The sequence below is a fragment of the Pelodiscus sinensis genome, chromosome 4 (genome assembly GCF_049634645.1).
Source record: "Pelodiscus sinensis isolate JC-2024 chromosome 4, ASM4963464v1, whole genome shotgun sequence".
NCBI lineage: Eukaryota > Metazoa > Chordata > Testudines > Trionychidae > Pelodiscus > Pelodiscus sinensis.
The window spans coordinates 66,686,490-66,709,852 of record NC_134714.1 but is presented as its reverse complement, the minus strand read 5'-3'; the positions used below and the strand labels follow the sequence as shown (position 1 = coordinate 66,709,852).

At 42.3% G+C, this 23,363-nt stretch overlaps 1 protein-coding gene across 2 annotated transcripts in view; it reads right to left on the bottom strand.

Moving 5' to 3' along the window:
• STARD9 (StAR related lipid transfer domain containing 9) overlaps positions 1-23,363 on the bottom strand; it is a 130,723-nt gene that overhangs the window by 55,175 nt on the left and 52,185 nt on the right. For both annotated transcript variants that reach the window (XM_006135403.4, XM_075927239.1), the window contains exons 8-16: positions 20,445-20,514; positions 14,983-15,055; positions 13,689-13,756; positions 11,494-11,591; positions 10,861-11,058; positions 10,434-10,531; positions 6,057-6,134; positions 5,184-5,258; positions 2,424-2,603 (exon numbers count right to left, since the gene is read on the bottom strand). In XM_006135403.4, coding sequence (XP_006135465.2) covers positions 2,424-2,603; positions 5,184-5,258; positions 6,057-6,134; positions 10,434-10,531; positions 10,861-11,058; positions 11,494-11,591; positions 13,689-13,756; positions 14,983-15,055; positions 20,445-20,514 — 938 coding nt within the window. The remainder of the gene's footprint in view (positions 1-2,423; positions 2,604-5,183; positions 5,259-6,056; positions 6,135-10,433; positions 10,532-10,860; positions 11,059-11,493; positions 11,592-13,688; positions 13,757-14,982; positions 15,056-20,444; positions 20,515-23,363) is intronic.

The following is a 23,363-nucleotide window of genomic DNA, read 5'->3' as shown; positions in this document are numbered from 1 at the left end:
CAATGGAAAATGATGAAAATCAATGGCAACTAAGTGCTAGGCCAGTGATAGGCAACATAGAATCATAGAATCATAGAATAATAGGACTGGAAGGGACCTCAAGAGGTCATCGAGTCCAGCCCCCCGCCCTCAAGGCAGGACCAAGCTCGATCTACACCATCCCTGACAGATGCCTATCTAAGCTGTTCTTAAATATCTCCAGAGAGGGAGATTCCACCACCTCCCTTGGCAATTTATTCCAATATTTGACCACCCTGACAGTTAGGAATTTTTTCCTAATGTCCAATCTAAACCTCCCCTGCTGTACTTTAAGCCAATTACTCCTTGTCCTGTCCTCAGAAACCAAGAGGAACAAATTTTCTCCTTCCTCCTTGTGACACCCTTTTAGATATTTGAAAACCGCTATCATGTTCCCCCTTCTTCTTCTTTTTTCCAAACTAAACAAGCCCAGTTCATGAAGCCTAGGTCATGTTCTCTAAACCTTTAATCATTCTTGTCGCTCTTCTCTGTACCCTTTCCAATTTCTCCACATCTTTCTTGAAATGTGGCGCCCAGAACTGGACACAGTACTCCAGCTGAGGCCTAACTAGTGCAGAGTAGAGCGGCAGAATGACTTCACGAGTTTTGCTTACAACACACCTGTTGATACAACCTAGAATCATATTTGCTTTTTTTTGCAACAGCATCACACTGTTGACTCATAGGCTAGTGAGTGGGTTGCATGAGTGGCCCTCCATCTCAGTGATGAAGATGGTCTCCCAGGATAGGGTCGTTTTGCCAAATGAACCTGAGCAACACTTTGATTGGTTGCAGAGAGAGAACATGGATTTCACGGTCTGTCACTTCACTTGCCTGTGCTTTACATACTGATAGAAAAAAAACACAGAGCTGGAAACCAGCGGAATCTAGCAACCTTGGGTGTGGGCAACAGTAAACAAAATCTCTTGCGAATCACACATAAGTCCCAAATGGCCATATGCGGCCCACAGGCTGCAGGTTGCCTACCACTGTGCTAGATACTTGGAAAGTTCCACTAGAAGCTTATCTGCTTGTTTACATGCCCTAAATTCTTTCAAAATCTGTCCCTGAGTGACCTAGAAGCCTAAATCCCATTTTAAAAAATGGTTTCTAATGGTAAGACTTGTAGTGAGACTTTGCTCATAAACAAAGTCCTGGATTCCCTAGGCAGCTCTTACCACAGACTGGCTCTAGCTTCCAGCCAGGCCATGGGGCAGAGCCTCAAGGAAAAGAGGAGGCGCAGCACATGGACCACAGTTCTGGGGCTGGTGGCCATCTCACTTCTACACAGGTTCCAGCGCTCCTAGCTACTATCCACTACACATTCCATGTAAAGGGTGCTTATATTAGAACACCAGGCCAAATTTTAAGCTTCTGCTTTTGCATACATACTTTGACATAACTATTGATTAAGCCTGTGACATGACAATTTCCTCCAATATCTTTGGGAACTCTTACTGTACTGAGTTTATTTATCATTGTGAACCAGGGATTGTATGTAATACCATGGGGGAGAGTAATCACCACTCTCCACAAACTAAGCACAGTGGAGTGTGATTAGGCAATTTCACTCAAGTACTAACACCTCCAGAGAAATACCATCACTCGGTCAGGCACATACAAAGTATTTCCAAGTTGATTCTACAGAGATAAGTAAACATAGAGGAGACTACTGGATAAACAGTCTGAGGGACTTTGTTCAGATTAAGCAAATGGAAGAAACTGGAAGGACTTTGGCATATTAAGGTCCCATAAGACTGATGGGTAATCTCTTTTACGCTTTTAGCATGCATACAAGAACTTTTATTCTGTAGGGCTGTGGGGTAGCTTACAACTACTGGCAACTGGGCTAAAGCACAGATGCTATTTAGGCAGTTTGACTTGCTGGGTATATCACAATGAAGACAGAAAATGGTGCAGCCTGGAAAAAACTTCTTAGGATAGAGAAAGAGATTGGTCTCAACTCATGAAAGGTAACAGCTGGAGGAGCATGGAGTCTAGAATCACTGCCCATGTTGGACCACAGAAAGGGAACACAGGAGTAGTTGCCCTGAACTGAGACAGAGCCCACAAAAAGTGACACGAACCCATTCTGTGTGTGCAAATGCCTATATGCTTATTTGGGCCATTGGACACTTAGTTTGGTTTCCCCATAAGTGTTGCATGGACACTGATAAAAGTCATCTTAATAGTCAGCTGAAAATATCTTGTTTTGTACAGCTAGTGTAGAATATAGTTTCCCCTTTGTTTTTTTAATGTTGTCCTGTTACCAGTGAAGCTGTCTTGCAATACAGCTTTTTGCTCTGTAATAATTGCCGTTCTAATGTCACCCAATCTGGATCTCTGTTCCCAAAGGAAAGACACTTACTGCAAGTCATAAAATAAAGCAAGAGATTAAGTCTCACCCTGAGATGATAAAGCACAACTCCAGTACTGAGGATATCATCATTCATTGCCATTAAATGAGGTAAATTGGAATCTATTGTCACTCCAGCCTTTTGTTTGTTGATGTCCACACTGTACTCTTCCATTATGGCTTTTCTGTCAGTCCACTTATCACTCCAGTCTTTGGTCAGCTGTTCGATCTTAAGGAAGACCAGAAAAGAAAGTTAACAGTAAAGATTTTATTTACACAGCAAGTTAAAGTATGGCTAAAAGAATCATTTTCCCCCAAAAAGGGCAGCTTTTCTTTTGCAATTTACTCTTACAAAATTTCTATCTTCTATTTAATTATGGGTGCAAACTAGGGATGTAAGCAGCTGGTTGAGTAGTCAACTACGCTTCTCCCCTCCCCCTTGCTGCCTCTGTATCAAAGGCAGAAAGGGGGGAGGGGAGCAGGAGCCAGTGCTGGAGAGAGCTGGCTTAAAAGTTGGTTCCACCGCCCCCCCAGCACCATCTCCATGGTGCAGTGGAGGGGGGGGGGGGGGAGAGGAAAGGGGAAACAGCAGTCCTGGCTTGCTCCAGACTCAGGAGCTACCCCTGCTGCGGCTCTGCATTTTAAGTGTAGCAAGCGCCCAGCAGCTCTTACTACATTTAAAATGCAGTACCGCTGTGGCCCTGGAGCCGGTGTGAGCCAAGACTGCTTACTCCAGGCTTGTACCGGCTTCAGGAGCTACCCCTGCCGTGGCTCTGCAATTTAAATGCAATAGAAACTGGGCTGCCTGTGTGCCCGGCTCCTATTACATTTAAACTGCAGAGTCACAACTGGGATAGTTCCTGGCTCTGGTGCAAACCGGGACAGAGTGCCTCCCCTTATCGACTAATCATGTAGTTGATATAAACTGTATCGACTACACAATTAGCCAATTACCTGCTTCTTAGCATCCTTAGGGCAAACCTGGGTACTTGCAATTCTTAATGAAAAGCATATAATTAGACATGCAATTAGAACTGTAACTGCAATGTATTTCATGTGTGCAAAAATGCACCACTCTAAGGGGAAGCTGGGGCTTAGCACATTACTCCAAAATATCAAAGGATACATTCTCAAGGTGTTTTTCAAACTATTTAAATAATAATTTTTGTGCTGTTATAACCCTCACTGAATCTTAAAATTAAGACTTCAAATCCACTCCAGATCAGTGGTGATTTGTGGTCCTTTAATGTTATCTCTGTAGTCTAAATATCATTAATTCTTTGATAATTGTGAAGTAATTTATATGAAATACACTGGTGATCTCAGTTCAGGTCTTAAAATGACAAGTGTCCGTATCTCAAAACTACAGTCACTTTTGGTATAGGTTTTGATAGTCTTGCCAGAAAGATCAATGACATGAAAACCATGAAGACAAAGGTACACTATCAACTTGAGTTTTTGAAAGCTAACAAAACTGACCAGTTTTTAAAGACATAATTTTCTAGCAGAACATTTTTAAAATTGTGATTATGAAATATTTCTCTAAAAACGAAAGTTGAGAGTTTTTCTGCATGCTTGCTGATATCCATAAAGTTTTTTTCTGCTATTTAATTAGTACTTTACTTGTGGACTGTGCAGGCAAAACAGGGGAACTGATTAAATACACTCTGCTGTCAAAAATACAATTTAAACACACATTTTAAAAGGAGAATGTTTGGGTTTTTTTGCTAAATCCTGTAAACAACAATATTCTTGAGTGCCACTTGTAATAAAGAAACCATATAGATATAAGATTAAGTTGTCAAGCATCTCCTTTATTATATCCCCAAGATGTGGTTCGTTAAAGGTGAAGACTGACAGTGAACCGATGGACAGAATGGGAAACATGCATTGCTGCTGACCAAGTCAGTTCAGTGAGAGGCAGAGCTACCGCCCTATGCAATTTAGCAGTTCTGCAAGATTAAAGTTTTTCTGCACTCAAGTGGCACTCAGAAGCTAGCATGTCAATAAGTACTAACAGACAACACAATTCTCATTTTCCATTGTTTGTGTCTTCCTAACAACTTCAGAGAGAAGGGTAGAAAACTTCTCTCCTTAAAGTCCACTTGGTATCTCAACACATACATCTAGCTTACCTGACAGGCACATTGCTACTATAGTGCTGGGTGCTACGGAACACTCAAAAAGGCCAGGTTACATAGGTATATGAAAAACATACCAGGAACTATGAAGGAGATTTTGAATGCTTGTTGTGAACTGAACAGATCTCTCTGCCTTTGTGCAATGAAAGTTTTATGAAAACTAGGAATATTCCACCAGCAGGTTTAAAAGTGTTACTAAGGGAACATTTTCACTGTTTAAAAAATATGTCACTTGGGCTATGTCTAGAATGCAGGCTTCTTTCAGAAGAACCTTTTTTCAGAAGAGATCTTCCAAAAAAAAACTTCTTCTGAAAGCGCGTCCACACATCAAAAAAGTGATCTGCTTTTTCGAAAGACAGCGTTCATACTGAATGGACACTATCTCACATTTAAGCTGTGATTACTAAGGACAGAGTGGCCACCAGGGCACCTCTGCTTTTTCCTCTTCTTCCAAAAGAACTCCCTCTTGCCCGTTCACACACACCTTTTTCCTCTTTTGGAAAAAGGCTTCTTCCTCGTAGAAAGAGGATTACCAATGCCGGAAAAACCCCTCTGTGGACATAATTCAGGTTCTGTCGGAAAAACGGCCTTTTTTCTGACAAAACTCTGTAGTGTAGACATACCCATATTAAAGTGTGTGTGATGGGAGACTAATAAAATATACCTACCTTCATTTCATTCTGAAGAACTAATTCTGTAAGATTGCCATCTCTGTCATCACTCCAAGAAGGGCTAGAATTCCTCTGTACAAACAAACATTACAGAAATTCTTACAACCCAGGCAGGCAAGGTCTATCAAACATTCTGATTTCAGAGAAATTAAGCAAGGGAAGTAAAGATAATATAGGCAGACAGCTCATTTTGCCCTCCATACTTACTCAGGAAATAACTTCTTGCTATTGCTTGTATGATACTGTGAAATAAATAGTTAACTACTGCCTTTGCACTACCCCTCTCTAAATGGGGAAGCTCAGAGCTAGTGTAGTATTAGCCGCTACCTGCAGCAGGAGTAGCGACACAAATGTGCTAAAGTTCACAGTGGGTCCAAAGGAGAAGCAGGAAACAGGCAGGAAAACAGCAAAGAACGCTAGCTGTATATTATGTCCATTCCCATCATCTCTTAGGGAGTAATATCTATGTTCTAACTCTAAACTACTTAAGGACTATTAATCACTTTCTTAGAAAAGGATTAGGACAAGGGTGGGGGTGCTCTTATTTTGTTACTAGCCTGGTGCTCTTGTGCTGTATAACGGAATGTGTATACCAGCCTAGGTAGCTGAGTCAGCCTATCCATCCTAGAGACTGAGAGGAAGAGGCCCTTTTAATAATTGCTTAATAGCTTATGCTTATGGGTCATTAAGAAACAATACCAGAGAATGTAGCCTTCCTGGGAGAGGGGCAGCTGGTGCAAAACCGTGATGAGAACACTCAACAAATTAACAGATTCATTCCCTCACAGTCCCATTCAACATATACAATTATGTTTATTCAGCTACTGAAAGCACTACTGAGGGCTCAGCTACATAAGAACTGACACATACCAGTTCAAAGCTCAGCAGCATAGTTTTTAATCTATCAATTTCCTCTCGCAGTTCTCTGATCAGTTTTACTTTTCCATCCTGAAACATGAAGAGATAATCATTAAACATCATACATAAAAATAATCATCTAGTAAAATGAGACAATGACTTACATTACAGATGGATAGTGTAAAACAATTATCTTAAAATAAAATTAGTATTTTCTATTAGAGGAGGGAAAAAAGGAAAATGTTAAAATAAAAACTGCCATTCCTCATGTTGTACCTCAATTATTGTAGAGCTCTCAGAAGCTCTCTGCCTCCCTCATGCCAGAGCCTCTCTCTGCCACAGTGAAAGGTGCCAGTAGCAGGCAAAAGCTCTGGCAGAGGGAAGGTCATAGGGAAAGGTTCTGGCAGCTCACAGAGTTTTCCTTCATACCAAAGGCTTTCCTCATCACAGTGAAAGTCTGCCTGAGCCTTTCCCTGCTGCCTCCCCACTGCTGGAGTCTTTCACTATGGTGAGTAGCTAGACGTGCAGTACTTGTTCACTACGTGATTTGTCCAAGTTCCCACAGGAAGCTTATGGCAGAGCTGGGAATTGAACTCAGGTCTCCCAACTCTTAGAACCTGTCCATGCTTACAGCACTGCAGCCGTGACATTGTAGTGCCAAGTGAAAATGCTACCTACGTCGACAGGAAAGCATCTTTTCCCAGCATAGTTGTATGAAGCAGTAGTTGTATCAATGGGGAGAAGCCCTTCCATTGATGCAATGCTATGTATAAACAGGATTTAGATCAGAATAAGAGTGTTGCTCGGGAGTGCAGATTTTCCTCACCCCTGAGAAATATAGTTATATTAACATAAGTCTGTCATATAGACTCATGTTTAGGTTAGTGTCCTAACCAGCAGGCCACTCTCATGTATAAGTACTGCTTATGGGATCTCTACTGCTGTAGCCCTCATTCCTGCAGTCTTCAAGGGTAATTTTACCTGAGTCAGGATTACAGAATCCAGGCAATGTGATATGATGAATATGGCTCTTAGCAACACCTATCATTAATGTTATCTGACACTCTCCATTTTAAGACATTGTCTAAAACTTTGCCAAATTTTAACCGTTTGGACTCAAATTTTCCATGTCTCAGCTCTCTGCTTCAAGCCAAAAAAAATTTTTTTTTAAATTTCAGCCAAAATGGCTCAACCATTTCCAAGAATAAGACTAGGGAAAGAGAGAGTAGTTTACCCTGCACAGTAATCGAAGTTCTTCAAGATGGTTGTCCCGGTGGGTGCTCCACTTTAGGCATCTTGGTGCCCTCAGCTTTGAATCAGAGATTTGTAGTAGCAATGCCTGTTTGGCCACACACATGCAGCAGTCGTCTCATGCTGCTCCAAGTGGCTACCTAGTGAACAACCAACCATCCCACAGTTCCTTCTCTACCCCAGAGGATTGAATGAAAACTCTGAATAAGAGGGGAGGGAATGGACAGTGGAACACATGCAGGGACACACATCTCAAAGATCCTCAGAAACTGTGTAGGGTAAATAACTCTCTTTTTCTTTGAGGAGAATCCCTCTGGGTGCTCCACTTTGGGTAGAGTAGAGCAGTGCCTCCAGTGGAGCAGAGGGACTTTGGAATCAGATTGTTAGCAGTGGATAGCACTTGTTGGCCAAACTGAGCATCTGCTGCTGATTGTCATTTAAGAGCATAGCATTTGGTAAAGGTATGAGCTGCTTTGCAAATGTCCATTATAGGAATAGGTGGCGGGGGGGCATGGAGCGAGATTGTGGGGGTATCAATTGAAATTAACTAGGATTAAAAGGCTAAAAGGAAGAAATATGAAGCTATCTATGGAATTGGAGGTTGCGCTGCTGTCACTTCAACTCAAGCCAAGGACACAGAGAAGAAACAGAAGGACGGTTGGCTGTGCGCGCTAGGTCGCTGTCCGGAGCAGCATGAGACAGCTGCTATGCGCGTATGCAGTCAAACAAGTGCTGCTACTACAAATTTCCAATTTGAAGCATAGGGCTTTAGCCAAGACACTTAAAATAGAGCACCCACAGGGACCCTCCTCAAAGAAGAAAAGTACATTTCAAGTACAAATCCTTTTTCCTTTGAAGAGATCTAGTGCCTGTGTGTAATCGGACAGAGATTCTGCCCCCACTGAACATAGTTGTACGCGTGACTGGACTGTGCAGGCACCATCTCCACAGAACAGCTCAAACTGCTCTATCCCTGGGCTACCGGGGCAAAACTGGACATCCCCTGAAATTACTGCTTCAGGATGGGGTGGGGTTGGGTCAGTCACTGGAACTGAGCAGGAAGCATGTCTCTCTTGTGCTCTCAAGGGCCACCCGTGCAGCGTGAAGGAGGAAACCAGCTGACGTGAATGAACAAGACGCAAAAGCTGGACTGAGGGAAGGGAAAGGAAAGGAAGAAATCAGTCTAAGGAGCCTGGTTAGACTAGGACTGGAGGTGGGCAGGCAGAGAAATGGTTTTGACTGGAACTGGTGGACAAGGAGATTGGAACTGGAAGCTGGGGAAAGAGGTGACTAGGATCCAAAAGGGAGGGAAGGCTGGACCTGCTTGGGCAAGAAGGCTAGGACTGGGAGCCAATGAGGGACGTGGGAGAGACATGGATCCAGCTGACTGGGAGTTACAGGATATCAAGATTAGACAAGGAGCTTGGACGAAACTGGGACTGGCTGGCCAAGGAGACAGGAACCAAGAACAGCAGCCAGGGGAGGAACAGGGAGGAGTAGCGGATAAATCCAACCAAGAGTTGGGATGCCAGGGAAGAACTAGAATTGACAGAGCAAAAAAACTGGGATAAGGAGTCAGGATCAGGTAGGACTGAGGCAAGGACCCAGGCAGGCAGTATGGGAAGACAGCTGTATAATGCGTCCGGTGAAGCTGACTTGGGAGGAAAGCAGGAGAGAGAATGGATGAGGAACCTGGAGGGAGTACTAGTACTAGCTGAGTAAGGACTGAGATGAGAATCCTGGGGAGTGGAGACTGGAACTGGCTAGAAGAGGAGAACGGGACTAGGACAAGGAGCTAGGGGCACACACGTGACAGCAATGCAACTGAGATAGGTTGGAGGGGCCAGCACATAAAGCGTCACATTTGGAGGAATTGGCAGAAGAGACTGCACCTACTGGAGAACGCTACCCTCCATACCCTGAAACAGAACTCAAGCCCTCAAATCTCACCATCTTTCTGCTGTCAGCAAGAACCTGACAGTCAAACCTGTCAGTGCTGGGCCACATAAAGGGCCACAAAAGTCAACTAATGCTACAGGTTATTCAGTTAATTCAGCTTGCAGACATCTGTGTCGTAAATGTAAATTTTCAAACCCTGCTGATGATCAATGTGGGGTCGAAATGATACCACATGAAATTTCTATTTTTTCATTTTTCTTTTGTATAAATCTAGGAAATTCCCCACACAAACCTATACCACAAGGACACTAATAAGGCTGTACAGTCAAGAACTCAAAACTAAGAAAATACCACAATGAGGCTGTCTGTGCAACCTTAATTCAGCCGCTTAGTTTGTATGTATTATGACAAAGTCTTTAAGGACATGATCACATGCTTCCCCCCCCATCGCCTAAGATCCCATTCTCATTCCGTGACCAGGACAGATTATGTTCATTTAATGAACTACTATTCAGTATTTTGCTTCATCTTCACTGCTCAGTGTATGTCCCCACACCTTATTTCTCACACACTATTCAACCCCTTCCTCTGAAGACAGAATTCTTAATTTCCTCAGGAGCTTTTCTATGACATCCATCACTAGAGGATCTGAGAGCTTCACAAATATTAACTGAATTATCTTTACGCCACCCTGTGTGATGAAAAGATGTTATGATATCCAAAGCTGGTCTAAGCAGTGCACTGAATAAAGCTTAAGTTCCATGGAAAATATAGCATGTGATCACATAATTCAATGCTCTATTATAAACATGCTCTGCCTTGAAAAAGGAGTAGATCAAAGCATACTGGGGAACTTTCAGTGCATAACAGCCAAGTCCACACAGACACATGCATGGAAGTGTGGGATAGATTTACAACTCAGCTTGTGGTCGACTAAAAGTGTTCCTACAGACAAGTCCATAGTAGACATGTTTGTAATGAAAATTCAGAAACAAAAGGGATGAAAACTGAAGAGATACAGAACATGAATGTCTCACCTGTCAAAGGTACAAAATGATAAAAAATGCACTCAGTCAATTGCAAACAATTCCTTTTGGATCCAGAATGACACTGACATTAATCAAAATATTATATATTTTATTTTTCAATTACTTAAAATGTGCTCAGAGTGTGTTTGATACATATGCTGAATAAATTTAAAACATATAAAATAAATAAAATCAGAGGTTAGTGTCTCACCTCATTCACCCGGGGCTTGTTAATAATGTTTTTGGCATTTGAGGCATATCTCAAGGTACTCATGGTCTCATTGTAGCTGGAGCTAGCAGGAGAGATGGCTTTAAATGAAGAACAAAAACTGATTTAAAGAGATTACTGTTTTTATAAAAATAGTAAATTTATTAAAAACTTAAAATGTCTTTAGGGACTTTTCTCAAGACCAAAAATCCCTTAACTTATAAAACACATCATCTAATAGAGCTGCTTTGTTCACGCTTAAATTTAGTTCCACTGATTTCCTTCAATAAGATTATTCCTTTGCATGGGTGAAAATTTTTGCAAGACCAAGCTTTACATGATGTAATGGATCTCATACCAAAGTAGTAGCTTATTTTTCAGCACAACACAACAGACACCACATATAAAGTGAACAGGAGACTGAACTCACTGGCAATCATAATGGTCTTCGAGTTGCCACCTAGACTGTCCTTCAGAAGCCAGGTGAGGATGGAGTCACGATATGGGATGTAAGCCGGACGCCTCGGCCCACTGATACTGCCTGCAGAGTGACTGCTCACATGGTTGTCCCCTTCACTGGGTATGCTGTTTATGCTCTGGCAGCTGCTGAACATCTGAGAGTTTTGTGCTGTGGGTAACACAATAGACATTTTCTGAGAAAGGTTATTTTCAATGGGCTTAGATTGAAATTTCTTGTCTACTGTATTTGGTGTGTCCTTATTTCTCTCAATTCCGTATCCTAATTGGCTGAAATAATAAAAAATATTCCTCGTTCTGTATTTTACACTGTCCTGCTGGCTCTCCTCTGATACTCAAGTGTTTAAAACCTTATCAGTTGTTTATCCGAAATTTTGTTTTAGAAATCAAGTTAGATATCACTGCATTTTTTCTAATGAGGGCTATTTTCATTCTATAATGTCACATGAGTACATGAAGGGGCCTCAGAACTGGTCTCTTTAGCTTGGTATTCTAAACCTAACACACTTTTAAAATACAGCACATAGTAAAGGATCTTGTGGCTTTGTGTATAAAATAAAAAAAATATTCAATTTATAACACATACCTAAAGTGGAGATGACAATTCCCAGAGTAACCAATGACTTGTTAATGTTGGCACCTTCTGTAATTCGATCTTTGCAATAACTGGGATCAGCTCTTTCACTATAACATACATCAGGGAAAAAAATACAAACCACCTGAATGTACTTCATATTTAACACATGCGAGGGAGCTCTTGAATGAGAACATGTTCTTTTGAGGTACTACAGAGGTCTCCAATGTGGTGCCCGCGGGTGCCATGGCGCCCGCTGGGGCATTTATGTGCACTCGCCTAGTGACCAGGGCCGACCCAAGCCATTCTTCCACCCCGGACCCCAGGCGCGCGGCACATGCGCAGCCCCACCCCCTGGTACCCAGGAGCCCCAAACGGTTGGGGACCACAGAGGTACAAGAACGACGGAATTTAATCCTCTGATGTAAACAGCATACACGTTGAGCATTTTATAGAAAATGTGTTCCTCTTATGCTCTTTTTTAAAGGGCAGCAAATCAGGACTCTGCTCTTCACCACATCCATATATACCCTTTTTAATTGCAGAGTAGGGATGTTAAGGACTAGTCGACTATCCGATAAGCTTATAGGATAGTCAGTCAACTAGCCCAGTGTTTCTCAACCGGTGGTACGCATACCTTAGGGATATGTGAGAGAATTCTGGAGGGTACATCAACACAAGTGAAATTTGGCAAAAAATGTTCAGGATTTTGCCCTGCAAAGGGGATCAGGGAGAGGACAGCAGCGTGTGCTTGTCAAATTGAATGTTCAGAGCCATGTGCCTGGACGTTAACAGCCGCTGTGAGCATGTGCACCAGCGTTGATGGGAAAAGTGCTTGGCTGCAGCAGTTCCGGCGAGACCCAGAGAAGTTCCAAGCTGGGGGGGCAGGGAAAAGAAAATCATTTCCATGGCCGCCTCACCGAGTTCGTTTCCTCTCCGGTAGCCTCCCTGGGTTGCTCCAGTGGGGAGGGCGGCTGAACCTGGAGACACGCATTACACTCACCCCTGCTAGCAGCTAGGTACAACGCATCCCCATCACCCCTTCCCCACGGTGCTGCGGAGAGGAGCTAAAAGGTGGCGAAGTGGCACAATAAGCTTTGCTCCAAAGGCCCCCACCCCTGCATCAGGGAGGCGCCGGGCTGAGGTGGGAGCGTACAGCCCCACGTGGCCAGTCTGGTGCTGGTGGGCCACTTGCTCCCTGCAGATAAGCCGTCAAGGCAGGGCTGGGCGGCGGGAGTGGGCACTTCAAAGGTAGGGTTACCATACATCGGGTGTCGGACTCTGGGGGAGGGGAGAAGCATTGAGTTACAGCAAGGCGGGGGGGGGGGGGAATTGGAGCGCCTGGCTCTGTGGAAGGGGGAGGGCATTGGGTTAGAGCGGGTGGGGTACTTTTTTCCCCCTCAAAAAAGGAGTACTTCATATTTAAAAAAAAAAAAAAAAAAAAAAAAAGGTTGAGAAACACTGGACTAGTTGAACCCCCCGCCTTGAAAAGGGGGAAAAGGGGATACTTCAAAGCGGCAGTGCCGCACAGCTGAGGACTGTCCCCCGCTGGGGACTCTTGTGCATTTCAAAGCCTGTACGCCGCCTGCAGCCCAGAGTCAGCAGGACTTCCCCCTGGCCCCAGGCCGCATGCAGAGTTCCTCCTTTGAAATGTACAAGAGCCCCAGTGGGAGGAATTCGGAAGTGCCTATCAACTAGTCAAGCAGTTGATGGAAATTCCATCGGCTGCTTGACTACTCAGTTAACCGTTACTTAATATCCTTATTGCAGAGCTCCGCTGAAATAGAACAATGGTGTTGCAAATGGCTAGTGGTAGAGGAACACAGAGCATACTTTCTTTCCCCCTCATGGATCCTGCTACCCTGTTTAACACGGAGTCACTACTGTTTTGCTCCTTTCTATGCTGTACCATAGTGGAGAGAAAACTGATTTTAGCTCACTATTGTTGCATATGGTTTTGGTGAATCCATCTTTCATAATGATACTGGTTCAATGATACTCTACTCCCAAAACAAAACGATACACAACAAAGTAACAACTTTAGCTCAATATCCTCTTTGCTTTCATATACAGAAGTTATACTTAGCATTTTTTCAATTCAGTTTTCAAACATATAATTTCCATTTTTAAAACATCAGCATAATCAATTGTATGTAACACAGCAGTTAATATGTCAATAGAGCATTTCCCCCTTAGTTCATTATTACCTGCCTGCAAGGTCCACCAGGTTGATCTTGCTTGCAATTTCAGAGGGAAGACTGTTCTCCAATATTGCCTGAAAGGAAAATGTTATTCCACGTATTCAAATTTATAAAAATACAAGACACTACATGTTCTACAGAAGTGGTGAATATCTGGGTCTTCTACTTGCTATGTGATCTTACATCATACAATATTGTCAAAACATCAACCCAACAGTTCTCTTAAGTTACATGCAAAGCCAACTCGCATGCTCATTTTCTCTTGAACAAAAATCAATGCCTAAAGGCGTTATGAAAATATTTTCTTTTAGATCTGACAAAAATCACTATTAATGTATTCTAACAAACTGTAATTCTTTTGTGCAACTCCTGAAAAATATCTTGAATGTTCTAAATTTACAGGATGTTAGAAGAGAGAAATGGAAAAGATCTATTATATGACTGAAACCATCTCATCACAGTGTAAGTTAGGGTGTGTCTAGACTACAGGGTTTTGTCAACAAAAGTGGACTTTTGTCGACACAACTATATCTGTGTCTACACTACCACCGAGTTCTGTTGACAGCGGTAAACCTCATTCTACAAGGAATAACGCCTTTTGTTGACAGAACTCTGTCGACAGAAGGCGTTAGTGCATCTACACTGTCCTTTGCGTCTACACTCTCATGTCGACAAAGCAGCTTGCTTTGTCAACAGAACTGGATGTAGTCTAGACGCTCTTTGTTGACAGAAGCTTTGTCAACAGTATTTGCCGACAGAGCTTTTGTCGACAAAAGCCTGTAGTCTAGACGTACCCTTACAGTGCCCCCAGAAAAAGGATGTATCAGATAAGCACACTATGGATCAAGACGCTTAGGAGATGAACACAGAAATCTCAAAAAGACAAAACAGTCAGAGGAAGAATTAAAATACTACTCTTTATATTAAGATCCAAATCAGTAGTAACTGCACAGTACAAAAGGTAGTGAAACTGCAAACACCTTACCACACAGGAATTTTCACAACATTATTGGGGTGATATTGCAATATAAAGATCAGTTTTCAATTTCATTTTTTTTCCTTTCACTAGGAGCTTTTGGCTGCACTCCTAACCATAAACTGGCACAAGGAAATAGGAAGACTTCAATAAGTACAAAGCCTTTCAGGTGAAATAGGAAGTGGAACAAAATTTGCGGATTCAAAGAAATTAAATAGCATAATTTCTACTGAGACTCCTGAAAATAGCACAAACTTTGTACAGTATGTCAAACAATGTCCTTTGTGGGAGAACGAGAAAAAAATATTGTAATATTTAGCTAACCTGAGTGTATTGAATGGTGAAGATGGCATGGGATCTGCTGCTGGCATCATGAACATGTGTAGCTGCTGTGATTCTATATAAAAAGTGCAAAAAAAAAGTTTAGTTGGGATAATTCATGTTTCTAAAGTGCAAACACAAGAGTCAACTAATTAATGAAGTCTAAGACTAAATAAATGTAGCTTTAACTAGAGTGGCCAAATTCTGAGATCTGGCCAAATTGAGCCCCATATAGGACCTCAAAAAGTGGAGGGCAAAGGTGAATTAAATCCACATTTGCATTTTGATCCAGGGACAGTCGAGGAGCATAAATTAAAACTGTCTTCAGGTCATATTTATGGGGTTAAATAAGAGCTTAATATAGCCTGAAAGTATAAAGAAAGGTTACTCACCTGTACAGTAACTAGAGTTCTTCAATATGTGTGATCCCTATGCATATTCCATTGTGAGGTACGTATGTGCTGCATGTGCTTGATACTGGAAAAAATTTTCTAGCAGTATCCATGAATCCACACCTGCACCCTGCTCCTCGTTCTGAGCATACGGTGTGATGCAGACCAACCACTTCTCCAGTTACTTTTCTACCACAAAAAACTGCTAAGATAAGTCTCTGAGGCAGAAGGGAAGGAGGCTGGATAGCAGAATACGGACAGAGACCACTTAAATCAATGAGCTCTAGTTATCGCACAAGGTAAATACACTTTCCTTTAAGTGATGCTCCCTATCTGTGTTTCACTGTGGGTTACTCATGAGCAATATTTGTTGAGGAGGAGGGTTTAAGGAATCCTGTTGGACCAATGAGTAAAGGGCCACTCTGCCAAAGGATGCATCAGATGTGGAAGCTTGTCCCAGGGTGTAAAGTCTTGCAAAAGTATGAACACAGCCCCATATTGCTGCCTTACAGATTTCCAGGAGAGAGACATCTTGAAGTGAGACTACTGCTGCCCTCAAGTCCATCAAGAGTACAGGCGGGACCTTCAAGGTCTGGTCTGGCACCCTCGGGACATGACGGCCCAGACGAGGGATTCTGATGGACCAAGAGAGATTATTTCTGGCCCCCTGCTGCCAGCCCCACTCCCTGCCCTGCCACCCCATTGAGCTTCCTGGCTCCCCTGGAAGCACAGCTGGGTCACACGCCAGGCTCCTCCTCTCAACCCCGCTCAATTGGGTCATGTCAGGCTTCCCGGCTCCCTCTGCCCAGCCCAGCTAAGCCATGTACTGGTCTCCCTGGCAGCCCAGCTGGATCATGCGTGCTGGGTTTCCCCTTAGCCACATCCCAGCTGGGTCGCATGTGCTGTTCTTCTTGGTTCCCCCAACACACAGCTCAGCTGAGCCATGCACCAGCTCCCACCCTCCCCCCACAGCCCAGCTGAGCCATGCATTAGGTTCCCACCCACCCCCACACGGCACTAGGCTCCTGGGCCCCCGAACACTACAGAGCCCGGGGACTCTTAGATCCTGGAACATCCGTGGTCCTGCCAGACCATGAATGTTACCAGACCAGAGTCCCGTTTTATAGAAGTGCAACATATATTTGTGTTAGCTCTTCCATTCTGAATTAGAGATCTAGATGGATTTTTATAATTAAGAGCTAATTTATTTTATCCGTACAGTTTCTCTTTTAATTTTGCGGTTTGTTATTTTGTAAAGAGTTTATTATAAGAGACCACAATATTTTAAAGTTGCTTGCTTAGCTCTGCTATCTGAGCTTTTGAATTTTTTAAAGTTGGTTTTATAGTTTTAAAGAATTTTTTTTACATTGTAAGCTATAAGCAACTGACATTTAAGTTACTCACATTTTAAAATTGCAATATTTGTTTCTATATTAAAGCTTAAAGGGTTTGTTATGTTTTAAACATGCAAGATAACATTTTAACCTTGCTTTTGATAACTGCTGTATTTTAGCAACATTTTGTTTTTCTGGTGATTTTGTATTATTTTATTAATTTCATTTTACTATTAAAGAGGTTTGCAAGCTTATTGTTATAATTAATGTTTTTGATAGGTAATTTTATTTTTTAAATTTAGCACTATATTTTCTTTTTTGCATTTAGGTTACATGAGTACATTAAAAAGCAGATAAACTCTACAGAAGTTTTGTGTGATTTTGATTACATTATTTTTAGTTACATCATTTTGCTTATGAAAAATTCCTAGGCATCACTGCACCAAATTATACCACTATAACTGGGTTAATTATTAAATTAAGGATTTAATATTTGAACATTTTAATACTTCATTTTTTAATTATTTAGTGAGTTTTGAAGTGTAAATTAATGCAAGTTTTTAAGTGCACGTTTCTAAAATTACTTCAATTTTATTTTATAAGACACTTCTGAAAACTTTATTAGCTACTAAATATTGGGATTGCAACTTTATTTTATTTTTATAGTAACAACTTGTTTAGTGAAAAGTCAGATGAGTTGCTACATTTTTAAAAAGGACTCTAGGGCAACCCTCCATGTCTTGAGCAATCTACACATCAGCACCACACACATCAGCACCACAGAAGAAATACAACAAGCCTCAGCCTTACAAAGAACCAGCCCCTCAAACCTTTTATCATGAGAGGTGTTACAAGCCACACAGAAAGTGTCAGAGAATGCAGTGTAGCAAACTAACATCGTCCCTTGTCTCTAGATGCAGGAAATAATGTAAATGGGCTTGCTGCTTAGGGTTGCCAGGTGTCCGGTTTTGAACCAGACAGTCCGGTATTTGAGGATTCTGTCCAGGAAAAAAATGAAGAAAATACCAGACATAAAAAATGTCTAATTAGGTAAGTTTTATTATTATTAGGCGTATCAGTACCTAGTTGCGAACTGCCTGGCTGGTAGACACGCTCACGCTGCGTAAGAATGTCTACCAGCCAGGCAGTATGCAACTACACGAGGGGGAGGTGGGATGGAATCCCCAGGGCCGGACTTGCTCATGCTTCGCTGGGATTGTGCACGGGATGGGCAGCATCCCGGGATCTGCGTGTGCCCGGGTCAGTCCCTCTCTCCGCCGGCTGATTCTTTTCCCCCGCTCTGTCCAACGCCCTCCTTACCAGCCCTGCTTCCCATCGGCCAGTCCCGGCCCCCCACACAGTCAGCCCCGCTCCCCCTGACCAGCCCTGCTTCCCACCGGCCAGTTCTCCCACCCCCTCCCAACCTGCCCTCTGCAAGCCCTGCTTCCTGCTGGCCGGTCCATCCACCCCCACCCCGATCTCTCCTGGCCAGCCCTGCTGCCCCGACCCCTTCCCCCACCCCCACCGCCAACCCTGCTTCCTGCTGGCCTGTTCCCCCCTCTCCCCCATTTGAGATCAAGTGTGTCCGGTATTTTTTTTTTAAGCCACCTGATAACCCTAGTGCTGCTGCACCTCCTGATTGAAGCGGTTTCCATAATGCAGAGGGTTTATAGTAGGGGTGGGCAAGAGGCAGCTAGCGGACCAGATCCAAGCTGCCAAGATGGTGGATTCAGCTTGTGGCCCTTACACAGTAGTTGCAGACTGCTAATTGCTATGCAGTCTGGGCAGGGAGGAGAAAGCTTTGCACGGTGTCTCCACCCCCTAGCAAAATTCCCCAGCTCCCACTGGCCAGTTTCCCACCAATAGGAGCTGAGAAATTATGTTGAAGGCAGGGGCAGCGAATGAAGCTTCCCACTGGGAAAAACTTTCAATGTGATCTTTGAAAGCATCAGTCCCTCTACCATATCAACTTGTTGAAGACTCCAGTATCAATTTGGTGACCAGCTAGCTCATTTTTGCCAGGCCTGGTATCTTATCACAACAGATAAATGGGATCTGGAAATAATCACCATTGGCTAACACTGTGTAGTCCCCGTTCCCCCATGAAACTTTAAAAAAAAGTCTTGTTCCCTCTTCAAGGAACCCTCTCATGTGAGGATGCTCGACTGAGATGTAGATTCCCTACTCCATCTGCAAGTTATGGAACAAGCACCCCCTCATCATAGGGAGAAAAGATTTTGCATTCAAAGTTCTTCCCAGTTCCCAAGAAGAAAGGAGATGGAGAACTACTGTAGACCTCCCCATCTTAAGAAAGAGTTTACTGGAGGAGTTTAAAGGCTTTAATATTGAAAAAGTTAGTGCAGGTTGTACCACCAAAATCTGGGACTCTCTGGTCCAGCAACATCCATGGTCCGGCAGGACTACAGATGCTCCTGGAGCAGAGAGCCTAGGAGCTTAAGGGCAGGAGGGCCAGGTGAGCGGGACACCAGCCCGGCTGGGGGCCATGCGCGATTGGGACCAGAGCCCTCCAGCAGCCCCCAGGAGCACAGGGCCAGGGCTGGAGCCTCACGGCTTCCTCAGGCTGTGCAGGGCTGGGCGGGGGCTGTGCAGGGATGGGGCCAGAGCCCAGCAACTTCCCCCGGCTGCTCAGGAATGGGGCTGGAGCCCCACGGCTTTTCTTGGCTGAGAGGGGCTGGAGCCCAAGCCCTGGGGCTTTCCCCAGCTGCATGGGACCAGGGCTGGGGCTGTGCATGGCCAGGGTCAGAGCCCCAGCCCTGTGACTGCTCCTGGCTGCACAGGAACATAGCCCTGTGGCAGGAGCTGGAGGCTCTGCTGCCCAGGGAGCCAGCAGTAGCTTGGCAAGCAGCCCAGCCAGGTTGAAGAGGAAGGTGAAGCAGGGATGCTTGCTGGGGTAGCCTGCCAGCAGCGGGAGATGGGCTTGGGAGTTGGTGGCAGGAGACCTCCCCTGGTCCTGCTAATTCTCTTGTTTGGGACCAGTCAGGTCCCAATGATGGTGGACCAGAGAGGTCCAACTTGTACTACGTTTGAGAAGTGGACTAAATATGAAGGTGAACCCTTTGGAATTTTCAGAGAAGTATTAGGTTGAGACTGGGATCAGGGTAAAGAACAAACTTTGGAGAATAATATGAAATAAAAATGAATAAAGAATGCTTGACAGAGCACAGCAAACATCTGCTAAATGCCATAAATAAATACATCATTGGAAAAGCACAGCAAAAGTCTATTAAATACCTCTCATTTATCTATTTTTTGCTATTTCATTAGATCTTTCCCATAGGAAAGGAAGGTACAAATGGCTTCTGCCCTGTTTTCACAATATTTCTACCCTGTGATCAGCCTGAATCAAGCGATAAGCATACATCAAACAGTTTGAAGTAAATCACAAATGTGTTGTGATTTCAGTAATCACAAACTAAGCTACTTTGAAATTCAATTGAAAACTATATCCTCTGAAGACTGGAGCATGGCACATACAGATTTACTTAGAGCAAAACATCTCCTTATAGTTCACTTTTCAGACTATATAAAAGTAATATTACGTGTATACTATGTGTAAGTCAGGATACAGTTTCGCAATAATATCTGTGATAGCTCAATCATTCTTTGTTTCTGTTTCAAGTTAAATGGCAAGTGTGCAACATTGTTGGAAAAATCAATAGTTGTGCTATCAAAACTGAGAAAAACAGGAACTACAGAAAAACAATTGATTAAAAAATACCTGTTGGCTATTCCTTCTTCTAGAAGTCCCATGACTTGTTTGTAGTCTGTAACTAAATGCTGCGACAATCCTGCCAGAGATTAAAAAAGTGAAGTCGGACGGTTAAAAATAGATCTTACTCAGGAAACATTGTTTCACTCTAGTCACTTGATCCAACTGTGCACTAAAGTCACTATCACAATTCACTGGAGAGAAGGGGTATACAAACATTCTGTCTGAGAGTTAGGCCTAGTCTACACACAATTTTTGTATCCGTAAAACTATTTTGGTAAGCTTCAGTTTTGTTCTGAAGCACAAATAGTTACAATGGTACAACCGAAATGTGGATGCATTTATATTGATATAAATGTGTCTTATACCTGTATAGCTTATTCCTACTCCCATATAGGAATAAATAAGAATGGTATAAGCATTTTTATACCAATATAACTGCATACACAGGAGGTTGACTTTTTTGTCACTTTAACTACACCAGCATAGTTCCAGTGGTACAATTTATTCAGCCATTGTTTCAGCAGATGTAAAGTAAAATGTTCAGTTCAAATCAATCAAATTAATCAGAAAATGAGAAAAACTTCTGTCAGGAGTCTTTGGTGCTCACTTCATCAGTCGAATACCATGCTTACAACCTTCAACATACATCTCTGCATAAAAATCTATGCCCTACTCCATGCCAAAGTGCATCCTGGTTATGGTCCTCAAAAGAGTCAAGCATTAATACAGCTGCCCTGTGGGGAAACAAACAAACAAAACAAAACAAAAAAGGAGGAAATTGACTGGCCAGGAATTAAACATGTGGAAATACAAAAACTCCTAGGCCAAATGGACTGGCAGTGAGTAACACGGTCCCACTGGAGGGCAGTATGCTCTCTAGCATCTTACTAGCATCTTATAAAATGTAAATTGTAGCAGATAAACTGTTGGCTTCAATGGGCTTAATCCTGGGATGAAACTGACCTCACGTGTTTGCTCTGTCTTATTTTTGGTGGTTGTAGTATCATGGGTGATAACCTAGGAACCACAGACATGGCCTAGTGCTGCACCATACAAGATGCTATAGAAAATAACCTATGCCTAAATTGTTTATTGTGGGGATAGAGTGACATGTTACCCATATTTTTTGTTGAATTTCAATAGTACAACAATCCAGGAAACATGTTTTCTTTTTAATATGTGCCACAGAATTATGTATGGGGAAGAAGGTGAAGAAAAGGTTTACTTTATTACCATAAAATTATTTATTGTAAGAATATTATTTCTTAAGATTAATTTTAAATGAGCAAGCAAATTTACATTAGTTGGCACCATAAAAAAAACCAAACAATATACAGTTTCACTGGAACATCTTATCTGCAGGAAGCAAAGAGTTTCTGTGCTATAGGTATCAACTTCCTTATTCCACAACTTCTATAGAAACCCTCTTCTAAAAGGTCTCATTTTAATAGTTAAAGTTATTTTTGTATCACGTATGAAGTCAAAATCAATTGCTTACCCTAGTCAATCATTTAAAAGCTCAGCAAGACATAAATGGCTATTTCAGAGATAGAGGGACAAAGTATGTCTTTAGATACTAAAAGGTTAACAAACTGTTTAGAGATCAGAATTTGGCTCAAAGATGAGTGATTTGTTTTAGCCCTTTTATATCTACCTGATCTAAAGAAAACAAGTTCTCACACCAGCATCACATTTATTCACAACTAAAAGAATTTCATCAGTGGCCTAAAAAAATGCAAAATTACAGGTTGGTTTACAAAAACAAAGCATTTATTCTACTGTTTGGAATTGTATTAGATATTCATTGAACTCCAAAAGATGTAATGGCATTTTTCTGTCACATAAAACAATAACTAGTTACTGTTCAAAATGCACCAGCATCTGCAAATCTACCGAGTATGGAAAAGCACCTTGTATTGTTCCTCTGATCACTTTTAAGGATTTTTAATCTTGTAAATAAAAAACTAGATATGTGATGGGAAGGCAAAATTATATTTATTATAAAATTTCCACTACATTTAAGTAATTACTGACACTAATCTCCCGCCTCCCCATACACAAAGATTTATTATAAAAAGGCAAAAGAAAAATGATTTGTTCTGTTGGAAAAGGAAAGGGGTTTTTCTGCTACTTGGAAAAAGAGTCTATTTTTAAGAACCACAGAAAAATGTCAAAAAACTCTGTCTGGACTAGAAATCTATCTCAAACTAAAAAGTCTCAGAGTAACAATTCAAATTGCATCATTTCCTGATTTGAAAGAGGCTGATTTCTTAACAGTGCAACCATCTGTAAGAGAGAATTTTGAAACCATTCCAATCTGAAGCACTGAAACACTTTCAGCATTTTAAACACTAGAAACGTGCTGCCTTTACACTGAAAAAACGATAATCTGGAAACTATTCAAAATACTTAGTGTTGGGATTTCCTGACTGGACTTGCAAATGGAAAATGCATTGCCTCTAACATGAAAGTAACTAGGCAACCCTAAGGGGTTTCCTCTTGGGTTCCCTTCCTTGTCTGTAGTTCATCCAACTATTGGCTTCTATACACTAGAGATTACTAAAACAAACTATGTAAGTGACACCTGCAGTATACAAGGGAGCTCTTACCCAATATTAAAATGTTTCTGTTACCCCTGAACTGATGGCTCATGCACACAACAAGTACAATGCAAGTACAGATGCAAATTTGGATATGCTGCAATGTACTGTGAGATAATGGGAAATCTCTGGACTTTGCTTATGTTCATCTGTTGAACAATAATTTGTTCCATGCAACAGATTATCTGGTAGAGGAGTGTAAACATCCTCCTACGCAACTATAGGCTATAATTAAATGGCTATAATTCAGAAAATATGTCCTCCCAGCTATCAGTAATACAATTCCTATGGCATGATCCTGCAAAGACTTCACATGCAAAACTTC